General features: G+C 38.4%; 2 protein-coding genes across 2 annotated transcripts in view; one reads left to right on the top strand and one right to left on the bottom strand.

Moving 5' to 3' along the window:
* Positions 1 to 18,552, bottom strand: part of LOC129725728 (trichohyalin) — a 100,421-nt gene extending 81,869 nt beyond the window's left edge. Inside the window, exon 1 of the mRNA XM_055681860.1 lies at positions 17,810 to 18,552. Coding sequence (XP_055537835.1) covers positions 17,810 to 17,846 — 37 coding nt within the window. The 5' untranslated portion in view covers positions 17,847 to 18,552. The remainder of the gene's footprint in view (positions 1 to 17,809) is intronic.
* LOC129725730 (antigen 5 like allergen Cul n 1-like) lies at positions 5,595 to 6,804 on the top strand. The gene is made up of 5 exons (XM_055681864.1): positions 5,595 to 5,843; positions 5,899 to 6,069; positions 6,136 to 6,217; positions 6,279 to 6,438; positions 6,502 to 6,804. Exons 1-5 carry the CDS (start codon positions 5,694 to 5,696, stop codon positions 6,713 to 6,715), a joined length of 777 nt encoding a protein of 258 aa, XP_055537839.1. The 5' UTR covers positions 5,595 to 5,693; the 3' UTR covers positions 6,716 to 6,804.
* Positions 18,553 to 22,900: the final 4,348 nt, after the last annotated feature.

Raw genomic sequence — 22,900 nt, forward strand, 5'->3', positions numbered from 1 at the left:
TTAGCCGGCGAGCGCTGAACTTCCCAACAACCGGTCTAAATTCCTCCTCCTGGCCTACCTGAGCGTTAAAATCTACGATAACGATTTCGACGTCATGTTTTGGGCAGCTATCGTATGCACGCTCTAGCTGCGCCTAAAAGGCGTCCTTGTCGACCTCGTTACTTCCTAGGTGAGGGCTGTGCACGTTAATTATGCTCACGTTGAAGAAACGGCCTCTAGTTCTCAGCTTGCACATTATGTTGTCGATTGGCCACCACCCCTACGCGTTTCTGCATTTTACCCATCACATTAAAAGCTGTGCGCAGCTCGTGTGTGTTGCCGCAGGTCTGGTAGATGGTATAACCATCTTTGTACGTATATACCCCCTTCCAGCATACCTCCTGCAGCGCTACAATTTCGAACTTGCGGACCCTCAATAAGTCGGAAAGAATTCGGGTACTTTCCAAAAAATTAAGGGACTAGCAGTTCCATGATCCGAGTTTCCAATCGTTAGTCCGTTTTCGTTGCCTGGGTCTATGCCGATTGTTCCGGTCTGAATTTACATTGTTTGCTTCCTGTACTGATGATTTTTACGGCTGGCTTGTAAGGCCTGCACCAACCTCATGTTTCGCCGGAAGACCATCGTGTCAGCAATGTTGAGAGTCCCACGCTGACACTAGGACGTCGATCAGCCGCCCCTAACACGGAGGACAGACGCTGTTTTGAGCCGCACCATCTTGGTGAACAGACGCTCAGGTTGACGAAGCATTTCCTCTACCGCCGGAATATGGTTAGCGCGCCAATGATCGCGTCGCACCTTCTCACTTAGCTATTGCCTGATTGACAACATTGCCCAGGCTACGCCAACCAGCTGTGTCCATGTTTCAGCTGGCAGTCTATTGTGATCATGTGACTCCTGGAGGCGTGAGATAGGAACTTGTGAGGAGCGGAGATAAATCGGTCGCTCCTTCCAGGTTGTCAACTCACCATTTGAAGCCCATTATTATAAAAATTACAAAAGATTACCAAAACAATGATCATGGAGAAATCAAGAAAAAAATTTATGATTTGTTGGGAAAAACCGTTTTAGCTGTAAAAATATTTTTAATTTCCTATATAGCTCTCTATGGGTAATTAAAAATATGTTTACACTCAAAATGGTTTGTTTGATTGGCATAGTGTCTTCGGCAAAGTTGTAGATAATAATTTTGTGCTTCCATAAAAAATATACCTTATGAAAAAAAATCAAAATCGTTTTCAAAAAATCATAATTTTTTAGGTAATCTTTTGTAGTTTTTATATGAAAAAAATAGATTTTTAAAAAATGAGCTTTTTTAGATAATTATTTTTTTTTATTTTAACTTTTTTTCGCAAAACAAAATTGAAGTGCATTTTTTTGGAAAGACAAAATTATTATCTACAAGTTTGCCGGCGTTGCAAAAAAATAAACAAAAAGCACAAAATGGCATCTTTTGCCTAAGAAAACGTCTATGCAAAGTTTTAGCTAAATCAAAAATGACGATTTAAAAAAAATTTAAACTGGGACATTTTTTGTGTAACTGCTCGTAGGAGCATGTCAGGAGACATGTCGGACTTTATCCCCTGTTTTTATATTGTTTTCTATAAAGTACTTTGTATTAAAAAATTGATAGAACTTGAAATCGTTTGTTTTGCTTCTTGTGGATTTATATGTTAAATATTTTTATCATTTCACGAAGGTTGTGTTGTAGAATCTACGTTATAGAAGCACCAAAATAGACAACGGAACCCTATTAGAAATTTTAGAGTACAATTTGATTTTCATTTTTGCTAAATTCACTTGTTTTCTAATTCAAAATGAGCAAGCAGCTCCTGTTCCGGATTTTCCACAAATTATCATCGCTAGGCCAAAAATTCACGATGGTCGTTACTCGGTGATTCGGAAATACATTGTGAACCCGACAGGAGGTCGGGAGAGGAACTGCTACTTTTCTCAGTATAGATTATTTTCTCGCATGCTAAAATTTGTTCAAGCTTATCTTAAAAAAATATTTGAATCTCGGCAAATTATTTGGCGATAGCGACGAGGATTCGCTAAACAACCAGTCCTGAATGAATTTCGGAAAATATGAGTCTGCCGGAATTCTCGACAGCAATATATTTACAGGGTGGCCACCCAACCGGGAAAACCGGGAGAACCGGGAAAAAATCTGGAATCGTTTGGAACTGGGAAAAAACCGGGAATTTCACTGAACATTACAAGTCGGGGTGAGATTGTGCCATACAAACCCATTTTTTGTCAGTCATCTCATGGCGCTCACAAGACCAAAATTTCTTATGTAAGTTTCCTCGAATACTTAACCAAAAAAAGACTAGTCCTGTGACCCGGAAAAGATGGCGACATATCTTACAGTGCATAAAACAGTTTTTGTTTTTATTCATCTTCCTCTTGGGAGCTAAATTGACCAAGGTAAGCTCCCCGGAAGTAGCATTCAAATGGCTCGAATTTTCCTGGAGCAAATGGTTCACAACGATAATCTCGCGGGAACTGTAGCTGATAGATGTCGCCAAGAATACTCACAACTATTGAGTATGCATTCGACGAAGACATTACTGACTTCCTACACGCAAAAGTTGAAGTCTTGTACAATCATTGTGTCTTCCTGATTCGCACAAATGTTGCACAGAAATCGCACAATAAATGTGTGCAACGCATAACGCAACAGTTGTACTGCGAATACATTGACATAGAATGAAATCAGAATATGTATCATACACCGACACTTTATTTCTCACGTCGAGTGTATTAGTGACTAGACTAGACACATCACATACAATTTGCAGGTTGCTCTTTCGCTTCTCTTTCGGTTCGGATTGCGACGCGCAAGGCGATATTTCGTTGCTTCACGAAATGAGCGAGACACCCGTGCTGTACATACTTAATACCATAGTGTTGTTAGTCTCACTCATACTGTCGGTGCGTGCTTGCTGCTATTCAGAGGAATGCATGAAGAAGAAAAAGTATCTCGAAAGCGTGTGTGCAAAAGACTTGAAAAGCGTAGCATATGTCTCGTCCTCAAGCAGAAAGGAGGAGAATGGTTTTGCTTCTCGCTCGCTTTGCAATGCTGCTTGATACCAGTTGAAACTGTTTAGGTGTAGTAGTTTGGAGCTGCCAAATACATTGGAGAAACGCTAGAGCATTAATTGCGTTATGCCCAACACGCAATCATTGTACTGGTTCCGAATTACATCAACAATTGCGCTAAAAACGCACAATTTTGTACTGGTTTCGCACCATCCAACTTTTGCGTGTACCTTGATACTTTTTGTAGAGATCTGATAGCTGCTTCAGGCAAGAAACTTCCTAACTTTACTGTGTTTATTAAGAAGATTCTGATTCTATCGCATGGCAATGCCACGTTGGATAGAGGTTTCTCCGTGAACAAGGAGTGCGTAGTCATGAATTTGGAAAAAGACAGACTTGAAGCGCAGCGCTTGGTGTACGATACAGTACAGGTTGCCGGAGGAGGACACGAAATTGATATTGATGAGGAGATGCGTGAGCTGTTGAAGTAACGTGTTTTAAGTGTTATGAAAATACTCTTTTATATATTACTCTTTTATATATTGAATCTTATCTGGTTGAGGTAAAAACGATTCCTTATAACTTAATTTGGCCTAGAATTCCTCGGTAATGACTATTATATGCGTTGTTTATAAGATCATCAGACATCTCCTCTTGGAAAGGTGACACCCGTCGCATTTTTCGATTTTTTGCGACTATATCTCTTGATTTCGATAAGGCTGAACACGTCAAGTAGTGACTTAGAGCATATTGAGATGTAAATCGAATGTCACCCTTTTTTATTCCTTAACTGCATGGAAAACTACAGAATTCAAAAGTAGAATTAACCAGTAAAAATATTTGAACGAACCGGGAAAAACCGGGAGAAAACCGGGAATTTAATTTCGGGTTTTGAGTGGCCACCCTGTTATTTAACCGAACTGCCAAGCACTCGGTTGTACGAAGTTCAAAAAATTCTTTCGAGACCAAGCGAAAAAAAGTGACTTATTGATACTTGGAATGATTTCGCGTAGACAATAACAGCTAAATATTTAAATATACTCATTGTGTGGGAGCAATATCTTTTAAATCAAATAATTATGCAAAAGTAAGAATATTATATCAATTTTGCAGCAGAACGAAACTAATTGGAGTCTATTAAAATAAATGACACAGGTTTCAATTTACCCTACCAACGATCGGATCTCTTCTGACTTGACACCACCTCAACTGTACCACACATGTTGAGAAATTCAGGATCAAAGAAATAGTTTCTGGTAACGTGAGTGTAAAATTTCATTTCTTTCATGCGTATTACAGTGCATGCGGATCGCTGACATAATCTAGTTCGCCTGCTTCACGGATATTCTGTATCCGTTTCGTTCATTCTCACTGACGGCTCGCATCTCACATGTCAGTATGCTCTCCGCTTGATTCTGAAATAACCCGTTCGCTCCCTCCCTGTTGGTAGTTGTAAGAAACCAAACAACCAACAGAACGCATCAAACCCAAATTCAATGTCTCTTCAATGTTCTCGTGTGGTATTATAAATCACCAGACAACTCCATGGCGAAAAATGAACTCGTTATTCATAGCAACACCATCAGCATCACTGTCAATTAGATTGTTTGACAGTGTAAATCGTATTACAAATTATAGTTATGTGTTCATTATAGGTATATTCGTATTAACAGCTGCAGCTTATTAGGGAACTGTACTGATTATGTTATACGTTATGTGTAGTATTCGGTATAATTTCCCCAAAAACTACACTACACCAAGAGTACCTTATTGACCCACTCTAATGCGCATATGTACTAGATGAAAATTTCGATGATAAAAATATATCTGCATTCAAGAAGATGTAGGTGGAGCACGAACTAACATAAGCAAGGAAACGCTAGCTGACGTTATAAACATTTTGGAGTAAGCAAAAATATCGTTCGATTGTAGGTCAACGCATATACTTTACGGGCGAGAAAACTGAAATTCATAACGATCATTTTGCCAGCTTAGTTTAATACCTGTGTCAAATCAACGTTAATTTATCTGTGTTGGACTCTCACTTGTTTAAACATCGATATTTTGGTTATATGAACGTGGCCCACTTATGGCTGTGTGGATGAATGTTGTTTATTGTATCGTGTCCAGAGAGAGTTGAGTCAACAGATACGCAGCGGGATAGGATCCAATTGTTATACAATTTTGACTACCCATAAACATAATGACAGCTGACGATTGACAATTGATCAATCCACTGCTAAACAGTTACGTCAGGGTTTCGAACGCTAAGAACTTTTCTAAAAAAAAAATTAATGGTCATTTCAAATTAAAAAGCACTAATATTCTCAACCGAAAGATTAAAAAAAAAAAATCTCCTCTTCTGAAATCAAAGTTTAACAACAACATGGACTTCAAAAGAAAGTACCTTGTAAATGATTTGTAACGTCACATCCATGTTTAATGTAGCATCTACAGATTATCAACAACTCGTACGTGATTGATTGTTCGATTACTTCATTCAATCAAAGCAGAAGTCAACGTATTTAAACAGTATTACTAGAGTTCGTATTTATTCAGCTTTTAAAAAAGCAATTGTTTGTCTAGATGGACTATAAATAGACGCTCGATTTCTTGATCATTCAACAAGTAGGTGAATCGCAATCATAAGATGGGAAAAACCTCCAGTATCCTTTTGTTGGTAGCTTTAGTGACACTTCCTTCTTACATTATTGGAGCTAAGACACCTGATTATTGTTCCAGTACGTATACTAAAATATGTGAACACAAAGGAAATCACATCGGCTGTAATCCAAAAGATGTAAGTTGGTTAAGCAGGTAACTGTTGGGCTTATTAGTAAGATATGTAATTGTAGTTTTCGTCCTATGGAGCCTGCTATAATTTACATCCAAAAATGGTTCGCATGACGAGCGCGTATAAGAAATTGATTATGAGTCGGCATAATGGCATGAGGAATACGCTAGCTAGTGGAAGAATGTCATCAACTCGTGGTACTTTTCCGGCTGCCAAAAAGATGCCCCTGCTGGTGAATTTGATTCTTTTATAGGTGCACATTAATAGGTTACATTGATAGAAAACATGTAATTCACAGAAATGGAATAATGAGCTTGCCAAGTTAGCGGAACTGAACGTCAAACAGTGCGAGATGGAACATGACAAATGTCGAAGTACCGGTAACGTAGAATGAACCTTTTTCAAGTGCTCACACAGTTGACGATTGTACCTTTCGTTTAGCTAAGTTCAAAAATGCTGGGCAGAATATTTACTACAGTTCGTGGTCGGCGAAACGGTCGAACAAGACGAAGCTTATAGAGGAGGCAATACAAGCGTGGTGGGATGAGCATAAAGATTTTTATCTCAATGAGGTTGAAAAATATCGAGGCCAGAGCTATGGGTACCGATTGGATAATTTATTGCATTGAAGAATTTAGAAAAAAAAGTCTCTATGCTATTTCAGCGTGTTGCACTTCACTGCCATGGCTCAAACAGATGTTGGTTGTGCCATATCAATGTATGAATACGCCGGCACCGGTGACACTTTTCTGATGACATGTAATTATTCCTCTTGGACCTGGATGGAGCAAGCAGTTTATGCAACAGGCGATCCATGCACTGGGTGTCGGGGAAGGAAATGTGACAAAACGTATAAATATCTGTGCAGCAGCCGTTAGATAATTTTTTATTGAGAGATGGAAAGATTTACTAAACCTAGTGCTGTTGTCTAAATGTGCCAAAATAAAGATATATTGCTACCATTAATAGACGTCTTAAACTGTACCATCTGCGCCTGCGACAAAGGCATTTTTAAATCACTGTATCGTTGACAAAGAGACAAGTTTTTCAGAATTTTGAGTATTTTTATTAGCAGCCATCTATACTGCGACATATTTGAAACTTTGATCTATCTTGATGGTTAGGTTCTATGTTAAATTGGAATGCATCGTACATTTTAACTTTGAATATCCAGTTCCTGAATACAACATTTTGCGTCGGAATTTTTTATCAAATTAATTTACTTTCTGCTTGAAAAACTCGTAAAAATTTGCTGCCAATTCGATAGAATATGTATCACTTTTTTTCGCGATCGGCGAAGTGAAATGGTGGGTTTTTTTTCCTCTCACATTGTGGGCAATATTGTCTTTCATGCTTTGTGAAAGTGAATCAGTTGATTATTATTTTCAATCCAAATCATTTTATTGCGCTTCGAAGCAATTTTTTTTTGTGCTCGGACCCTTAAAAATACACAAGCTGTTTTTGAAGAATCAGACGTTAATTCGCAAGGACTCAAGACGGAACTTTTTTTTTCTGACGTAGGACTACGTCTAACCGCCCTATATCGAGATACATTCTGCGGAAACTAAAACCAAGGTGTAACGTTGGAATGGAAGATTTCAAACGGTAATACTTATGTAACCACATGATGGATAACAATAATCAATATGTCGTTGGATTGATAAAATGATGGACAATTTTGTGATTCCTCAGTTATCATTATCATTTCATTGTAAACAGTGAAAATTTCATAAAAGTTTCAAGGTCGAATTTTCACGGACAATTTACCAATGACATGCGAGCACGCCTGGCACAGACTTCATGAGTAGACACCAACTGCCTGCTGTGATATCCTGTATAGCAGTGACAAATAAAATTGACAGAATCGCCCCGTCCCAATAGGTCAACTAATGTTCGCTTCCATGAGCCTAGACTATTTTGATGTCTTGAAGGTGAAACTTTTCGGAAAGTTCGTAACCACCTCCACTATCAGACAGTTATACGTTCTGCTGTTGTAATGTTATTAAAACTGATGTCTTGAAGGAAAACATGCTGGCACAGGCAACAGTACTGCACCTAGCAATGTATGAATAGAGCGCTGGTCACTCGTAGTCTATCAGTGCAGTAGAACTCGATATTCATTTGTGTGCAGCCAAGCCAAGTGAAGACTACATTGCCGCTGTCGACGCACAGTGGTCCGTGTTGGGTTAACGCGTAGGTATCGTTTTGCGATCTGGAAAACAATCGAATTGCCGTTTGAAGTGTCTTCTTCGTATTGTTTCGTATAGTAGCAAATATCAGAATTCAATATGATTATTCGGGTGCCGCAAAATACGCTGTGCCATCGTGGACAACAAAATTCTGTACGTGTCGGTAGAGGCAGATAGCAGGGTATATAAATTAGGTTCATTGTACAGATAAAATGCGTTGTTTATTTTTGAACTCTACACCGTGTTTTTCTCATGTCAATTTTAAATTTTCTGTGAATATACATTTTTGTTTAAAAAACTGTTATTCTTTATCGTTATTTTTTCCACGAACTTGTAACTGCAGAGAAAATTTTATTATGTGACATCTGTGCCGCTTGGTAATCGGAGAGTGAGCCATCGTTCACAAGACAAATAAATGTTGTTTAATTTCTACTAAATCGTACTCAATTGAGGTCTGTATAGAAGCTTGCATTTTCGCGTATTGAAGAAAATTGACTGTTTTAAAATAAAAGGAATTCATGAATTATATTAGCTTTTGCATTTTAGAAATATAGAAAGTACCGAAAGTTTAATAATAAAAATGTAACAAATTTAAGCGAATTTTTAGCATTTGACAAATCAAAAGACCACGTGGTTAAAGTCGCAAGGGGGGGGGGGGGGGGTTGGCCACGGGGGGGGGGGGTACGGGGGGTATAAAAAGTGATCAAAATATGACCACGTGGTTTGGTAACGGTCCCTATAATTGTTTTTAGTGTACTGGCACCTTACGCACAACATTTAAAGGGCATTTTGGTCACAATTGACATGATCTGCTGAAATTGAAAACTAAACTACATCTCCTGGAGGTAAACAAAGTCAATCTCAGGTGCGTGACCGTCCAGAATCTAGTACTAGGGTAACGGGGGTGTTTTGGCTCATCTACATATTTTGGCTCGCATGCGAACATTCTAAGCATTTTATCCGACAAATTTAATGAATATCAGAAGACTGTGGGCCTCCCCAGCTGGTCTCGAGGTACAATGCTGGCCTAACAAGCCAGTCGTCGTAGGTTCGAGTCTCGACTCAGGTGAGACTGTTAGTGTCAGTAGGATCGTATATAGCGCTAGCCCCGCAATTGTCCTGTACACTTAACAGTTGGCTGAAAAGTCTGTGTATAATCGGAATGTAGCACCAAGGCTTTGCTTTGCAGAAAACTATGTTTGCACCATTGAAATAACATATCTAAGAATCATACTACACTAAAGTTTTCGGCAAAATACTGACTTAAGGTTGCACTGTTTTGGAATTAGTTCATACATATTCAAAATCATGCCTAAGCCGACATGAAGTTAAGAGGAAGCGATAATATTCAAATCAACTGCCAAAAGCCATTATAACAAATATGTATGCTTTTGAAACAATTAACTGTTGTAATAACATCAATAAAATACCATAGAAACAGTTTTATACTCTAAGATAAAATAATAGTTTAAGGCATGACTAAAGTGAACATATTTTGGCCATGCCACATAACCAAGTTTTGACAGCTCTTCGTTTACTATTTGGGCGTTGGGCTCTGGATGGAAACTGGAGCAGCTTGTAGCGATTTATATTTAATGATAGGAAACTAGCTGCAAATGCCTGCAATCTCGCTATAAGCCCGATCGTCTTATTTTCAGATGTCCCAAATTGCAACAGCTTCACGGCTGAAAGATGTCCTCCTAAAATCCACTATTTCTACTTAAAACAGATTGCTGATGATCTTAAATTGTGTAGTCAGTTCCTAAATCAGGCCAAAACACCTCTGTTACCCTACCTTACGACACGGAAGAAAAGTCAGAAGCGCAGCTAAAGTCCCCCGTAAGGGTTGGGGTCGTCGACTCTGCGGAGGTCGAGTTGACGACCACGCACGGCATACGCAAGGCTTAGGATACAGTCCAGAAAACTTGAGCTGACGTTTGCGGTAAAAAAATGGACAAAAATTGCCGATTTTTCATGGGTTTACCTTCAACCGCACTGACGAAACTACTCATGCATCATCAACCATAGTAACCAGTGAGTTAGCAAAAAAAATTTACAGCTCTATCAGTCAAACTCTAACTGTGATGGCGAAAAAAATGAAGCTACTCCGTTCAGAAGTGTGCGCGTTCAAAGAACGGTACCCCGCCGCGTCAAAAACGGACATCGTGTGGCACTTTGTGGACACCGGGTATGTCCGTTCCGGCATCTACAACAACTTTGACACTATTGGACAACGATCAGAGCATAGAACGAAAGCTCGGTTCCGGACGGCCAACGACCCTGAGCGACAAGAAGCTTCAATTCTGAAGAAGAAGACCGAGGGAAAAGTGGGTAAATAACTGCGTGCACCTGGCCGGGAGGTTGGTACATGCGGTAAAACAGTGAAAAAGTATCTGGAGAACATGGACATACATGCCAGGAAGCGGCAGTCCCGTCCACTGGTCTCGGAGCTGCAGGCAATGACGCAGCGACAGCGGTGAATAAGATGGTCAAGTTGGTTTTACCCAGCGAATCGCGACGTGGCATTGGTGATGGACGACGAGACCTATCTCACACTGGATGGCAACGACTGGCAGGGAGCTTCGGTCAGGAAGAACAAAGGAAGTGAGCACCGAGGTGAAGTTTATTTCACAGACCAAGTTCCCCAAGAAGGTGCGGCTGTGGCTGACAATCAGCAAAAAAGAGATGTCAAAGTTGCTCTTCTTTCGCAACGGGCTGGCCGTGAACGGGGAAATTTATAGTACGCAGTGCCTGCCAGAAGTTGCATCGTTCATCAAGAAATACCATAAGGGCGAAGACACGGTGTTCTGGCCAGATTTGGCGTCGGCCCACTACTCGAAGCGATCGTTGGAGGAGATGGAGCAGCTGAATATAGATGTGGTACCGAAGTCGGCGGATCTGCCGGGATACCTGAAAAACCCTTAACTTTTGAATTTCATAAAGTTTGAACATGTGGTTCAAATGTTATGAAAAAAACCTAAATTAATCCACCTAGCGGTCAGACCCAGCCTTTCGCATTCAAACTTTTATTTGTGAAAATAGATCTACATGAACGCTTCAATCCAATAAATGTATGTCACTCTTTAGGTTCTAAAATATTGATGTTGTAATCTATACATATAAAAATGTAGTCCGGTCTGTCTGTCTGTTTGATCCATATAGGCTCGAAAACTACCGAACCGATCGACGTAAAAATTTGTATGTAGGGGTTTTTGGTCCCGATAAAGTTTCCTATGATAGTTTGAGACCCCTACCTCTCCTGGAAAGGAGGGGTCCAATACAAATGAAACATACATTTCTGCACAACTCAAGAACAAACCAAGCAAAGGAAACCGAATTTGGCATGTGGATGTTTTAAAGGGCAATAAATATGTCCATAATGGTTCGACGCCCCTCCCTCTTATGGAAGCACATATTTCTGCACAAATTTCTGCACACCTCGCGAACTAATCAACTAAATGGAACCTAATTTGGCAGGTGAATGTTTTTAGTGGTAACAAATATGTTCCATAATCGACCTCAGGCAACATTTTGGATATTGTTTTTGGCACATTTTGCATGTGTAGGAAAAGTACAACGATACACCGTACCCCAGTGCTGAGTCGAGAAAATTTCCAGCTCAAAAAGATCCTCGACATCGCTAACCACAGAGCCACGGTAACCACAAGAAAGATACACAGGAGCTGAATTCGACCACAGATACCATTTTGAATTGTAATATGGCGACTTCCCGCTACGGAAAACCAGCGGCAAATAACCAAATACCACCCAATATGGGTATTTTCGGAATCGTAATGATGCACTGGAGCCACAAATCGACTTCAGACACCATTATGAATTGTAGGATGGCAACTTGTGGTTTCTGGAAAACAGCCAAAAATGGCCGATTTCTGTCGAACATGAGTATCTCCGGATCTAGAATGATACACAGCAGCTGAAATCGAAAATGATCAATTTACACCCAATGTGGGTGTTTTTTCAACCAGAACGACGCTTAGAGGCCAGAAATTATATTAAATACCATTTTGAAATCCAAAATGACGACTTCCGGTTTGTGAAAAACAGCCTAAAATAAACAAATACCATCCAATATGAGTATCTCTGGAACCAGAATGATGCAATGAGCTAACAATTGACCTCAGGCACCATTTTGAATCGCTAAATGGCAACTTCTAGGAAACAGTCGAAAATGACCAAATAATACTCAACATGGATATTTCCGTAATCGAGATGATGCATAGAAACCAAATATTGACCCTTGACACCATTTTGAATTTAAAGACGACCACTGTTAGTTTCTGGAAAACAACCAAAATAACTAAATACCTCCCAATATGGGTATTTCCGGTGTTTGATTGATGCCAAAAAATTTGCTGAAAATGACCGAATACCACCCAATATGAATATATTCAGAATTAGGGCGATGTACAGAAGCCAGAAGTCGAGGATGTTGTCATTTCGATAAAACCAATAAAACCGATAAACCAAACGATTTGTCTTTTGACTTTGAACATATCCTATGGCCGATTAGTCGTGCATTTGCAGACTTTGAACACATCGCAAGGAATCAATGACTTTGGAACGTTCAAATAGTACAAAACCACATTTAAATTATGTTGAGGCCACATAAATACATCAATCAAAGCAGGTATAGTTTTGAATAGTCTTTGAATTTCTTTTCTTTCCATAACTTTTGAGCCACATATCAAATTGTTATGAAGTTTGTTAATTGTAAGTTTGAGAGATGACTCGTTCGTATGACACTAGTTATGTTCAAATAAGTCATGTGAAATATTAGACTTTCACTGTTTTATTAACAATTTAATACATAACGGTGGCTTAACTTCAATTATAATCAAATGAAATGGGAACGTATAGGGCAGCCAAACTTTGAAACCACGTGTTCCATCATAATTCATCAGTTAACCCTTAAATAGCCCGCTCATCTGATAATAATATTGATCAAATCGGTTGTGTAGTTTTTGAGATAATGAAGTTTCGTGATTTTCACATTTTGGTACTTTACAGACGAAGTTACAGTCCGATTACAGTAAAATTCAATAGGGTGTTACGAGGCATCTAGACTTATTAATTGACACTAATTTTGTGGAAATCGGGTCAGCCATCTCTGAGAAAAGTGAGTGAGTTCAAGTAGTCTTTGGAATATGTTCCTTTTCATAGCTGGATTTCACATTTTTAAACATAACAGGCAAAGTAATAGTCCGATTGCAAAACAAATCAATAGGGTCTTATGGGGCAACTAGACCTTCCATTTGACACTGATTTTATGAAATATGGAAGGTCTAGTTGCCCCATAAGACTCTATTGATTTGTTTGGCAATCGAACTTTTACTTTGTCTGTTATGTTTAAAAATGTGAAATCCAGCTATGAAAATAAACATATTTCGAAGACTTCTTAAACTCACTCACTTTTCTTAGAGACGGCTGAACCGATTTACACAAGATTGGTGTCAAATGAAAGGTCCAGCTGCCTCATAACACCTTATTAAATTTTATTGTAATCTGACTGTAACTTCGTCTGTAATGTGTCGAAATATGAAAATCATGAAACTTCATTATCACAGAAACTACATAACCGATTTTGAAAATATTGAAATCAAATAGTTAAGCTAGTTAAGTGTTAACTGATAAATTTTATAATGATTGCACACTTGGTTCAAAAGTTGTAAATAGAAACGTGTTCCGATGACTTTTCAAATTTAATCGTTTTCCCAAAGTTTGGACTAATTTCAACAATCTTATTGTCAAATGAAAGGTTTGGCTGCTTTATAGGTTGCCATTTCATTTGATTATTAAAATCAGCCTTTTCCTTCAACCGTTATGTAATAAAGTGAAGAAAGAACGGAAGTCTATCGTTCCCGGTATTGCTCGTGATTAAAGTGTTTGAAGTTAGGAGTCATTTTTTTAATTTGTTATTTTTTAGCACAAATATTACGTCAAATTTCACAGTTTAGACGTCCATTATTACTTCTTATACAACATCAATATTCTAGAACCCAAAGAGTGAATATATATTTACTGGATTGAATTTGGCAATCTAAGAATGTTTTCCAGAAACCGGAAGTCGCAAAATCGGGTTTCCAAATGAAGTATTGAGTTGACTCTCTGCCTCTGAGTATTATCCCGGTTTCTGAAAAACTCACATAAGGTAATATTTTTACCTTTCCATGCTGTTTCCAGAAACCGGAAGCTACTATCGAAAAATTTGGTGTCTGAAGTTGAGTTTTGGTCGATGGGTATCATACTGTTCCACAAATACTCATATTGGATGATATTTGGTCCCTTTGGACTGTTGTTCGAAAACAGAATGTCGCCATCGAAATACCCAAACTAGGCGTAGATAGTTGACCATTTCAGGATGTATTCAGGTAGCCAGAATCAGTCATCTGGATTTAGAATGTTGTTTGACGTCTGATTCTGGCTTCTGGGATACATCCCGGTTTAAAAAAAACCCATATTCAATGGTGCACGGATGCGCCTCAGAAACGGAGGAAGTAATATCAATAAAAACAACTGCGTTACGGAATTTCATATTTACATACAAGATAATTTAAATAAATTTATAGGGAAAGTCAGAAAACACATGTTTTACAGAAAACTAATTATGTCGGGAAGTTATTTTTAATGTGAATGCAGTCAAACGTAAAGAAAAATTTTGATTGGTGTATATTTATTTGTTAAATTGTAACCCTAGACGTAAACTAGTTTTTTTTTTAATTTTCCAAGTTTTGTTTATGTATTTTTATTTTTTTTTAATTTTACCTACTTTTCTCGAATATATTTTAAATTTTATAATTTTTTTATCTCTATCAATTTTTACGATATTGTTTTATTTATATATTTACTTTTTGATCTTAATTTCCTTTTATTTATATAATTTTTTTTCAAATTTCTTTTTTATTTTATGAATTTTTTGCATGGGTGGCAACACCGATATTTCGCATGGCTTGCCCTCCATATCTCACATGGGTGGCCCTCCATGTTTGAAATACAAAAAATTTCCTACTATAAATAGTGGATTCGAAAATTATATATAATCGAGTCTATATATAATCGAGTCCGATCCATATATGAGTACAGTGACGTTTCGATTATACCACGATCAAAAAAAATCCACCTATAAATTTGAAACATATTTATTTCATGTTATTTGTATGTGTATGTGTTAGTGTATGAACATATGTGTGTGAATGTTAAGTTTTGAATGTTCGGTTTAATTGTGCTGTTGATTACCAAAAATTATCAAAATGTTTTTTTTTTAAATTTGAGTGTTTGTGTAAATGTATGCTAACGAATAATAAGTTCGTATGAGAAAGGCTGGGTCTCACCGCTAGGTGGATTAATTCGAGTTTTCACCATTTAGCAGTAAAGCAACAATGTTAAACGTTATATCTAAAAATTGTTATACATTTTATCTATCCAACGACATATAAATGACTAAGATGCATTAAGTCGATCGCTTGCTATAATCGTTTGAAATCTGACGCAACATTTGCCAGTTTCATTTTCAATTTTACAAAATGTAACCTAGTATAGAAAACAAAGAGGTAGTCCTACGTCAAAAATAAAAAAAAATGTAGAGAGCAAGAAAAAATACGTAGTGCCTACTGAAAGGTTGATCATCATTTAGAATAAGAAAAAGCAGGTATTCTGTTTCAAATTAAAACCCCTATTGAAGGTTTTGAAATGAAGAATATAATTTAAATATCGCGCAAGTTTAAGAAGCAGATTTTTCCGCAAATTGCAATTACAGTTATACCTCGATATAAGGCAACTTTATTTTTATTTTCGTTACGTTGTATCGTAGCAAAAAATATTTTTTCTTTAAAAAAAATTTGCAAGAATGTTAACGGTTACTCAAAGATGCGCGAAAACCTATTTCCCATAACTTATCAGTAGTTTGGAACCTTTCTTATGCCCATTCAGAAATATTTTTAACAAGCAAAAAAAAATTTTTTAAATGATACAAGAGGTTAATCAAAGACGCGTGAAAACCTATTTCCCATCACCTATCAGTATTTTTAAATCTTTCTAATGCCCATTTAGAGAAAATTTCAACAAGAATTTCTTTTTAATTGATGCAAGATTGTGATTGTTACTGAAGGATGCGTGAAAACCTATTCTTCATCACCTATTAGTATTTTCAAACCTTGCTTATGCCCATTTAGGACAATTTTCGCTTTAGTTTCATTGGTTTCAAAATTTACTACAAATATTTTTTTGAAGCAATTTATACCCCAGAAACAGTTTCTGTATAATTTATTTTCGATTTCAATACATCTTAAAAAATTACGTTATATCGAGGTTGCCTTATATCGAGGTATGACTGTAATATGATTCAGCAGTGATCATAAAATGTTTTTATTTGTGCAGTGCCCAAGCTTGTTAGGCAATCAACCTGACTTTGAATACCTATAAATGCAATGAACAATTTGATCAAAAAGCATTTTTTTCAAATTTTATGTTCAACAGCAAAAAATTTATGTTGTTGCTAAACATCTCATATTAAGTTTGAAATTACGGAACAGTTTTAATTTCATGTTATCATTGTAAAAGGTTTTATAAACCATTTACAATGATAACTTAAATATATTTTGTTTCAAAATATGTTGAAAATTAGATTTGCAAAAGCAGGCTTTTTAAGAAAATCACTTTCGGCCAAAAGTTGTAGGTTGTAATCACGATTCGACCAGATTATTGACGTAGGCCCACGCAAAATCAGTGTGTATTCCGAAACGTACGTTGAAGGAAAAATGTTTTTTTTTTATAAACTCTAATATTTATTAAGGCCCAACCGCGAAGCATAACGGGGCCGAATATCTTTTGGAGTAGGGAAAAGCCAGCTTGAGTAGAGCCTGTATCCCGACTGCTCCTCCTCAAACAGGCATAAAAACCCTCTCATCTTTTCTCTTTCAAAAATACAATTTAGAAATACATGTCATTTTAGCCTACGACTAACATTAACATCAAAGTTTTTCTCTTTATAACTAAATACTAATCCTTACTACTATTCGTTGAGGGTGATGGTTCCTTATCTCTTTGAAATCAAAACTTATATCTAAGTTCGGTGGATCGAAGGAAAAATGTTATATGCTGACTAAAGAAAATAATCGGCTGCTGCCGATTGTACTTGCAACTTGCATCAAATAAGTTTTATTCGATTTTGTGTCAAGGGGTTTTAATTGTTTATTATTGTTTTTTTTTGCACTCTTGTCATAACATTATCCATAATATTACATCAAAACATCGAAAAATAAACTTCATTGAAACAAAGTTCAATCAAATATCAAATTTTAAACTAATGGAGTCGCTTGGTTATTGATAGTTTTCAAGTTTAGTTTTCGTAAAGCGAAAGTCTCATCTCCTGGTATTTTTAAGTTAGATCAGAATAAGAAGGGATTAAAATTGTCTAAATACAGGAATATGAAGGAATCATCCCAAAATCGAACACATCCATTCAAATATTATTTTCCATCGTTTGAAGAAAATTGACACAAATGAAAATGTTTTCCACGGCATACACACGCACAAAATGTAGTGTTTAGTTTGTTGAGTAACTTCTAATAGCGCTAGAGTCTGAGCAAACAGAAGCAGTGCTGCAAGACAGAAACGGCTCAAACAACCTGCCGCCCGAAATCTGGCCCGCCTCGAAGTATATATTTACCCACAACAGGTGCCAAGCAGAGAAGCAACATGTGCGCCAGAAAACCGGTGAGAAATGATTCATGCACAAGTGCTGGATTGATTGGTAGTTAAACAAACCTTGACTAGTGTCTGCCTCTTTGTTGCCTTTCTCCATTTTGCCGGGATCAAAAAGTGATCATAACAGCTAAACGACCGTATTTCTGTAGTTTCCTACGCCGGTAGTTTTTCGTTTTTTTTTCTTTTACTTCGCCAATTATATACTATCACACTTATTTATAGCGACTTTTCGTTGACGCATTCCTCTCGTTGACCGCACTGAGCAAAAATTCTCTTCTATTGAATTTTCCTCGTGAACGAGTACAATTTTCGTTATTCTTTCACAAAATTTTCCGCAACACTCACTAGTGCACACATTCGAACGATGACAAAAATATATATTGTATCACCGGGGTTAAATGGCTGATAGTTCTCAAACGAATGCCAAATTCACTGGTGAATCGAACATTAATGCCGAATGTGTGCCTGCGATTCCTGTTTCCAGTCACTTGTTTCTTTCGCAGATCCTTGCACGGTGTGATTGCATCCAGTTGTTTCGATTTTGACTTGATAAATCCACTGGTACCACTGCGAACACTAAGCGATTCGAAAGATCTGATGATGCGTGAGCAATGAAAACGTCGCGGTCGTCGTCGGCGGAAGCCCCGGTTCTACACCACCGGACACGTGGGCTGGGGTGTTGCGGTGTTGGAAAATGAAAACAAAAGGATACGAGAAAGTGCCAAGAACAGAAAAAAATCTGAACACAAAAACAGAGGGGTTTTGTGTGCAAATCCCAGCTCTCGAAGAAACAGAGTAAAGCGTATGTATCGCGCATAGCTCGGCTGGCCGAGCGAATGGCGACGCGATGTTCGAGGGTTTGCGCGCGTTGATTTTTTTGTCTTATACTCTTCTTGCCACAAATTCGGCCGAATGGGGGTTCGTTAGTGTCTGTGGCCCGGAACGCAACAGACTGATCGACGGACTGGCCCGCGACGGCTGGTGTTGCCGCGGTTTTGCCGCTGCGCTTGCCACAAATAAACTTTCAGAGATAATGTGGACATGGTGCTGTTTTTCGTGTGGGTTTAGGGTTTCGTGCGTATATTGTCAATACGCAGATTTTCTAGAGTTTTGACGAATTACACCATTATCTACACAGTTTTCATCAGGTCACCCCTTCTCTTTTCAACATTTTTCGAACGTACTGTTAATTTAACAAAATATGTTTTAAAAATACTGAAAGCAATTCTCTGTATTATAACACTAAATCTTTCTCGCTTGTATGGATCTGTTAGCTAAAAGTTAATAGATAGTCTTCATAATAAACTCAAATTCTGCTTCAAAAGAAGCTGGCAGCACGGAACTGAACAGATCAATCAATTAAGGATTATATTGATACTCTGTTGTTTGTTATTTGTCGATGTGTTGTGAACCGTAATAACCGTTTAATAATGATTTATGAAGAGAAACTTGCATTTTCAATCATTCAAAAGTCGTGCGTCAATTTGACACATGATTATCTGTTTACGCACATCAAAACATGATTATCTTTCCAGGGTTATATAGTTCAAAAGTGCCCATGACCCTACTTTATTCTATATGTAGGATTGTTTTGCAGCTTAGTTTATCGGATTTATCTCCTGCTTCCACACACAAAAAGAAAACTTCTGTTTTTATTGATCGATTATTGATTGAATCCATTGAAACCAACTTTAAAATAAAACAAAATGCTCCAAGATGTTCATTACAGCCATAGTCATTGAGACCAAGCATACCAGAGCTGTCGGCTACAAAGCAGAATAAGAACATGCGTAACTATGCAAACTCAGTACAAATGTCATGCTACCTCCACAATGGTCAGATAAGCTGCAGATTTTCTGAAACAACAGCTTTCAGGGCCATCCACGCTGCATCTTGTCCGTTTGCTGCCCGTTCATCCGTCAGGAGGAATATTTTTAGCTGCCTTCATCAAATTGTCTACGCTACGGCTGCCACTGATGTCGACGCGTCGGTACGTACTTATTTACTTACATACAGAACAAACTACCGAACAGCGGGCGGCGGTGTGCAATCTATTTCCGATTTTTTCTCAGTCACTAAAATTAAACACGAATAAAGAACTGGCAAGTTAATAAATAGAGTAGCAGAAGTCCTAAGGAATTAGCGCAATCCAATTGAAGAGAGTGATTAAGATGATAGCGAGCACTATTTTAGAACTACTCGGCCGTCTAAGAACGATGCGTTGCGCGTTGCATAATGGACGTGAGATAAAAAACCTTAATTGTTTAATCCGGACTGCGAAATAAAAAGACTATGTTTCTGGTTGCACACATTACAGTGATGATTTATGATACACTGTGTGTTCGGAAACGAATGTTATATGATGAGTTAACATGAACGGTTGATCGTGTTTTGAAACGGTTAAGATAGTTTAAACGAATGAACGGACGGATGTTTAGCGGTTTTCTAGTTATTGCGCCACAAACTAAACAAAATTTATTTCAGCTTTGGAAAACTTTGCTGGCAGCAATAACTGGGTGTGGATATCCGTGAGTCAGAATTCTAATGATGAACAAAAGAAGATAAGAACATCAACGATTACGATTGTGTTATGATGTCAAAGTATCCGAACTAGGAATTAAGAATTAAGAAGGAAAAAAAATCATCCATCGTAAAACACCAGAGTTGAACAGGGTGTCAACATAGTCGATAGAGCTTGAGCTTGAACGAACGTACATTTCGTAGTTGCTCCTCCGTGATGGATCTGAGCTAGTGAAGTTGCACAGTGAACTACATATATGACAACATGGGATTAGTTTACGTACAATTCAGTAGCTTTCGCTAGGTATAGATATATAACGGCGCCGGCCACGTCCTTACGATCGTTAGGGTAGAGAAAGAGATTGTAAGGAAGAAGGCGTCACAGTCGTCGTTGTCGGTGACCGGATTTACCTCTGCATCTCCAAGACTGCGACGGAAGGGGGAGGTTTGGTCACCGTGGTAAGTGACGAATCGAACAATGTTGCGTGTGAATGCTAGCGAAAGTATATACTGCGTTGCCGTTGAATTAATAACGATATTTAGCCACCGAACGAAACCTACTTCGATTGCAACAGGTTAGAAATCCTCGTCTAAACGGTCAAACCGAGACCGAGTTGATTTCTGAACTGCGGCACTGCACTGCGGCGGAAAGAGAAATTTTGTTTATCATGTGTCCGTGGTAATTGACGGAATTGAACGATATTGCGCGAAGCTAGCTCATTACAAAAACGAACGATCGATTCAAACACCACGAGGCTCCTGAATGACGCGCGCAAAAATCATTTACCATCCAGCGTCTAAGTATTTATATCAATTTCTAAAAACAATCCCTAACCGGCCGGCGTCACATTATTTTCCCGAGTGGGTAGTAAGGAATAGGGAAGGTGCTGGGTGACAAAGGCGTAGCCGGGGGGGGGGAGAGGGTGTGCGGGTGACCTTCTGATACCTGAACAAAATTTTACGAAAAGTCGACAGTGCATCAACAATAGGGTGCCAATGGAATGTTATTCCAAATTAGATTTTCGAATTTCGTTCAGAAGTCATGTTTCCCATTAATTTCCCATGGAAGGCAATTATATAGGCTCATTTGCAAAAGTAATTCCCTTGCCCTTGCGAGTGGCTTTCCGAGAGTTTACCGGGACATTCGCCATGGTGGACATGCGTGTGGGCATGTTTTTGAGTTCTTTCTTCGTTATATTTATCAATTCCTCCACAGTTTTCGCGTCAAGATTATTGAGGTAGGTCTCACGTTTCTGGTTTGTCCAGAAACTCTGGATGGGATGCAGCTGGGGAACGTTGGGTGGGTTGGCCGACCTGGGTACCGCATCCATTTTCAGCCGCTCCATCTCCTCCAATGATTGCTTCGAGTAGTGGGCCGACACCAGATCGGGCCAGAGCACCGCGTCTTCGCCCCTACGGTATTTCTTGATAAACGAAGCAACTTCCGGCAGGCACTTCGTACTATAAATTTCCCCGTTCACGGCCAGTACGGAGCTTCTCGCTGATTTTCAGCCACAGCAGCACCTTCTTTGGGAATGAATTTCACCTCAGAGGTCCCTTTTTTGTGGGTAAAGTAAAATATGGAGTACTTTGCTAGTTGTTGTTTTCCAGGGTGAGATTGGTCTTGGCGTGGACCACGGTCATCACGTCGCGATTCGCCAGAAAAATCGACTCGACCATCGAGCAACTCCGGAACCAATTGACGGAACTTCCGCTTTCTGATGTCCATGTTCGCCAGGTACTTGTCGGCGATGTAGCCACTTCCCCCTCGGTTTTCCTCTTCAGCATTTTTTGGAGCTTCTCGTCGCTCAGGGTCGTCGGCCGTCCGGAACCGGTCTTTCTTTCGATGCTCTGATTGTAGTCCAGCAGTGCTAAGATGTTGTAGATACCGGAACAAGCGTAACCGGTGTCCCTTTTCCGTACGATGTCTGTTTTCGACGTGATGGGGTAACGTTCTTTGATCGCGCAAACTTCTGAGCGGAGTAGCTTTACTGTTTTCGCCATTATGGTTAGAGTTTGAGTCAATTTTTTTCTGCTGACTTATGGGTTACTATGATTGATGCTTCATGGGTAGTTTTTTGTCAGTGCGTGTAAAGGTAAACTCATGAAAAATCGGCCTCTTTTGAATATTTTTTTCAATGCTAACGTTAGGAACTTCTGAGAGGGTTCCACTTACAGTCGCGAAAGTCTTACATTTTTGACCAACCTAAAAATGCACAAGAGTAGTTCTTGAAGTTTCAGAATTCGATTTTTTGATAGTAAATCTCTTAGAAATGCATGAAATGTCAAGAACTGATGTTTTTTTTTTTTCAATCAACGTTTATTTGACACGGCACAATACAAGTTAATGTTTTACGGAGCCAATTATATCTAGAATTTTACTTCATAAAGTATCTTAAATACTAAAGACAAATTTTTTATCCTCGCTGCCGACTACGAGTTGAAATTAAATCTAAGAATAAAACTAAAACGCGTTTTAAAATTGGTGATTTGTTGTTGGGGCGTCATGATGTTCTTCAAACAGCCAAAAACAATGAGCAGCTTATTTGTTATGTTCTGCTAAATCGTTTAACCGAGAATCGTTTTAACCGAGATGTCGTTTGGTATTCTTGCGGCGTGTCTGGCCCATTG

This window comes from Wyeomyia smithii, chromosome 2 (assembly GCF_029784165.1).
Source record: "Wyeomyia smithii strain HCP4-BCI-WySm-NY-G18 chromosome 2, ASM2978416v1, whole genome shotgun sequence".
Lineage (NCBI taxonomy): Eukaryota > Metazoa > Arthropoda > Insecta > Diptera > Culicidae > Wyeomyia > Wyeomyia smithii.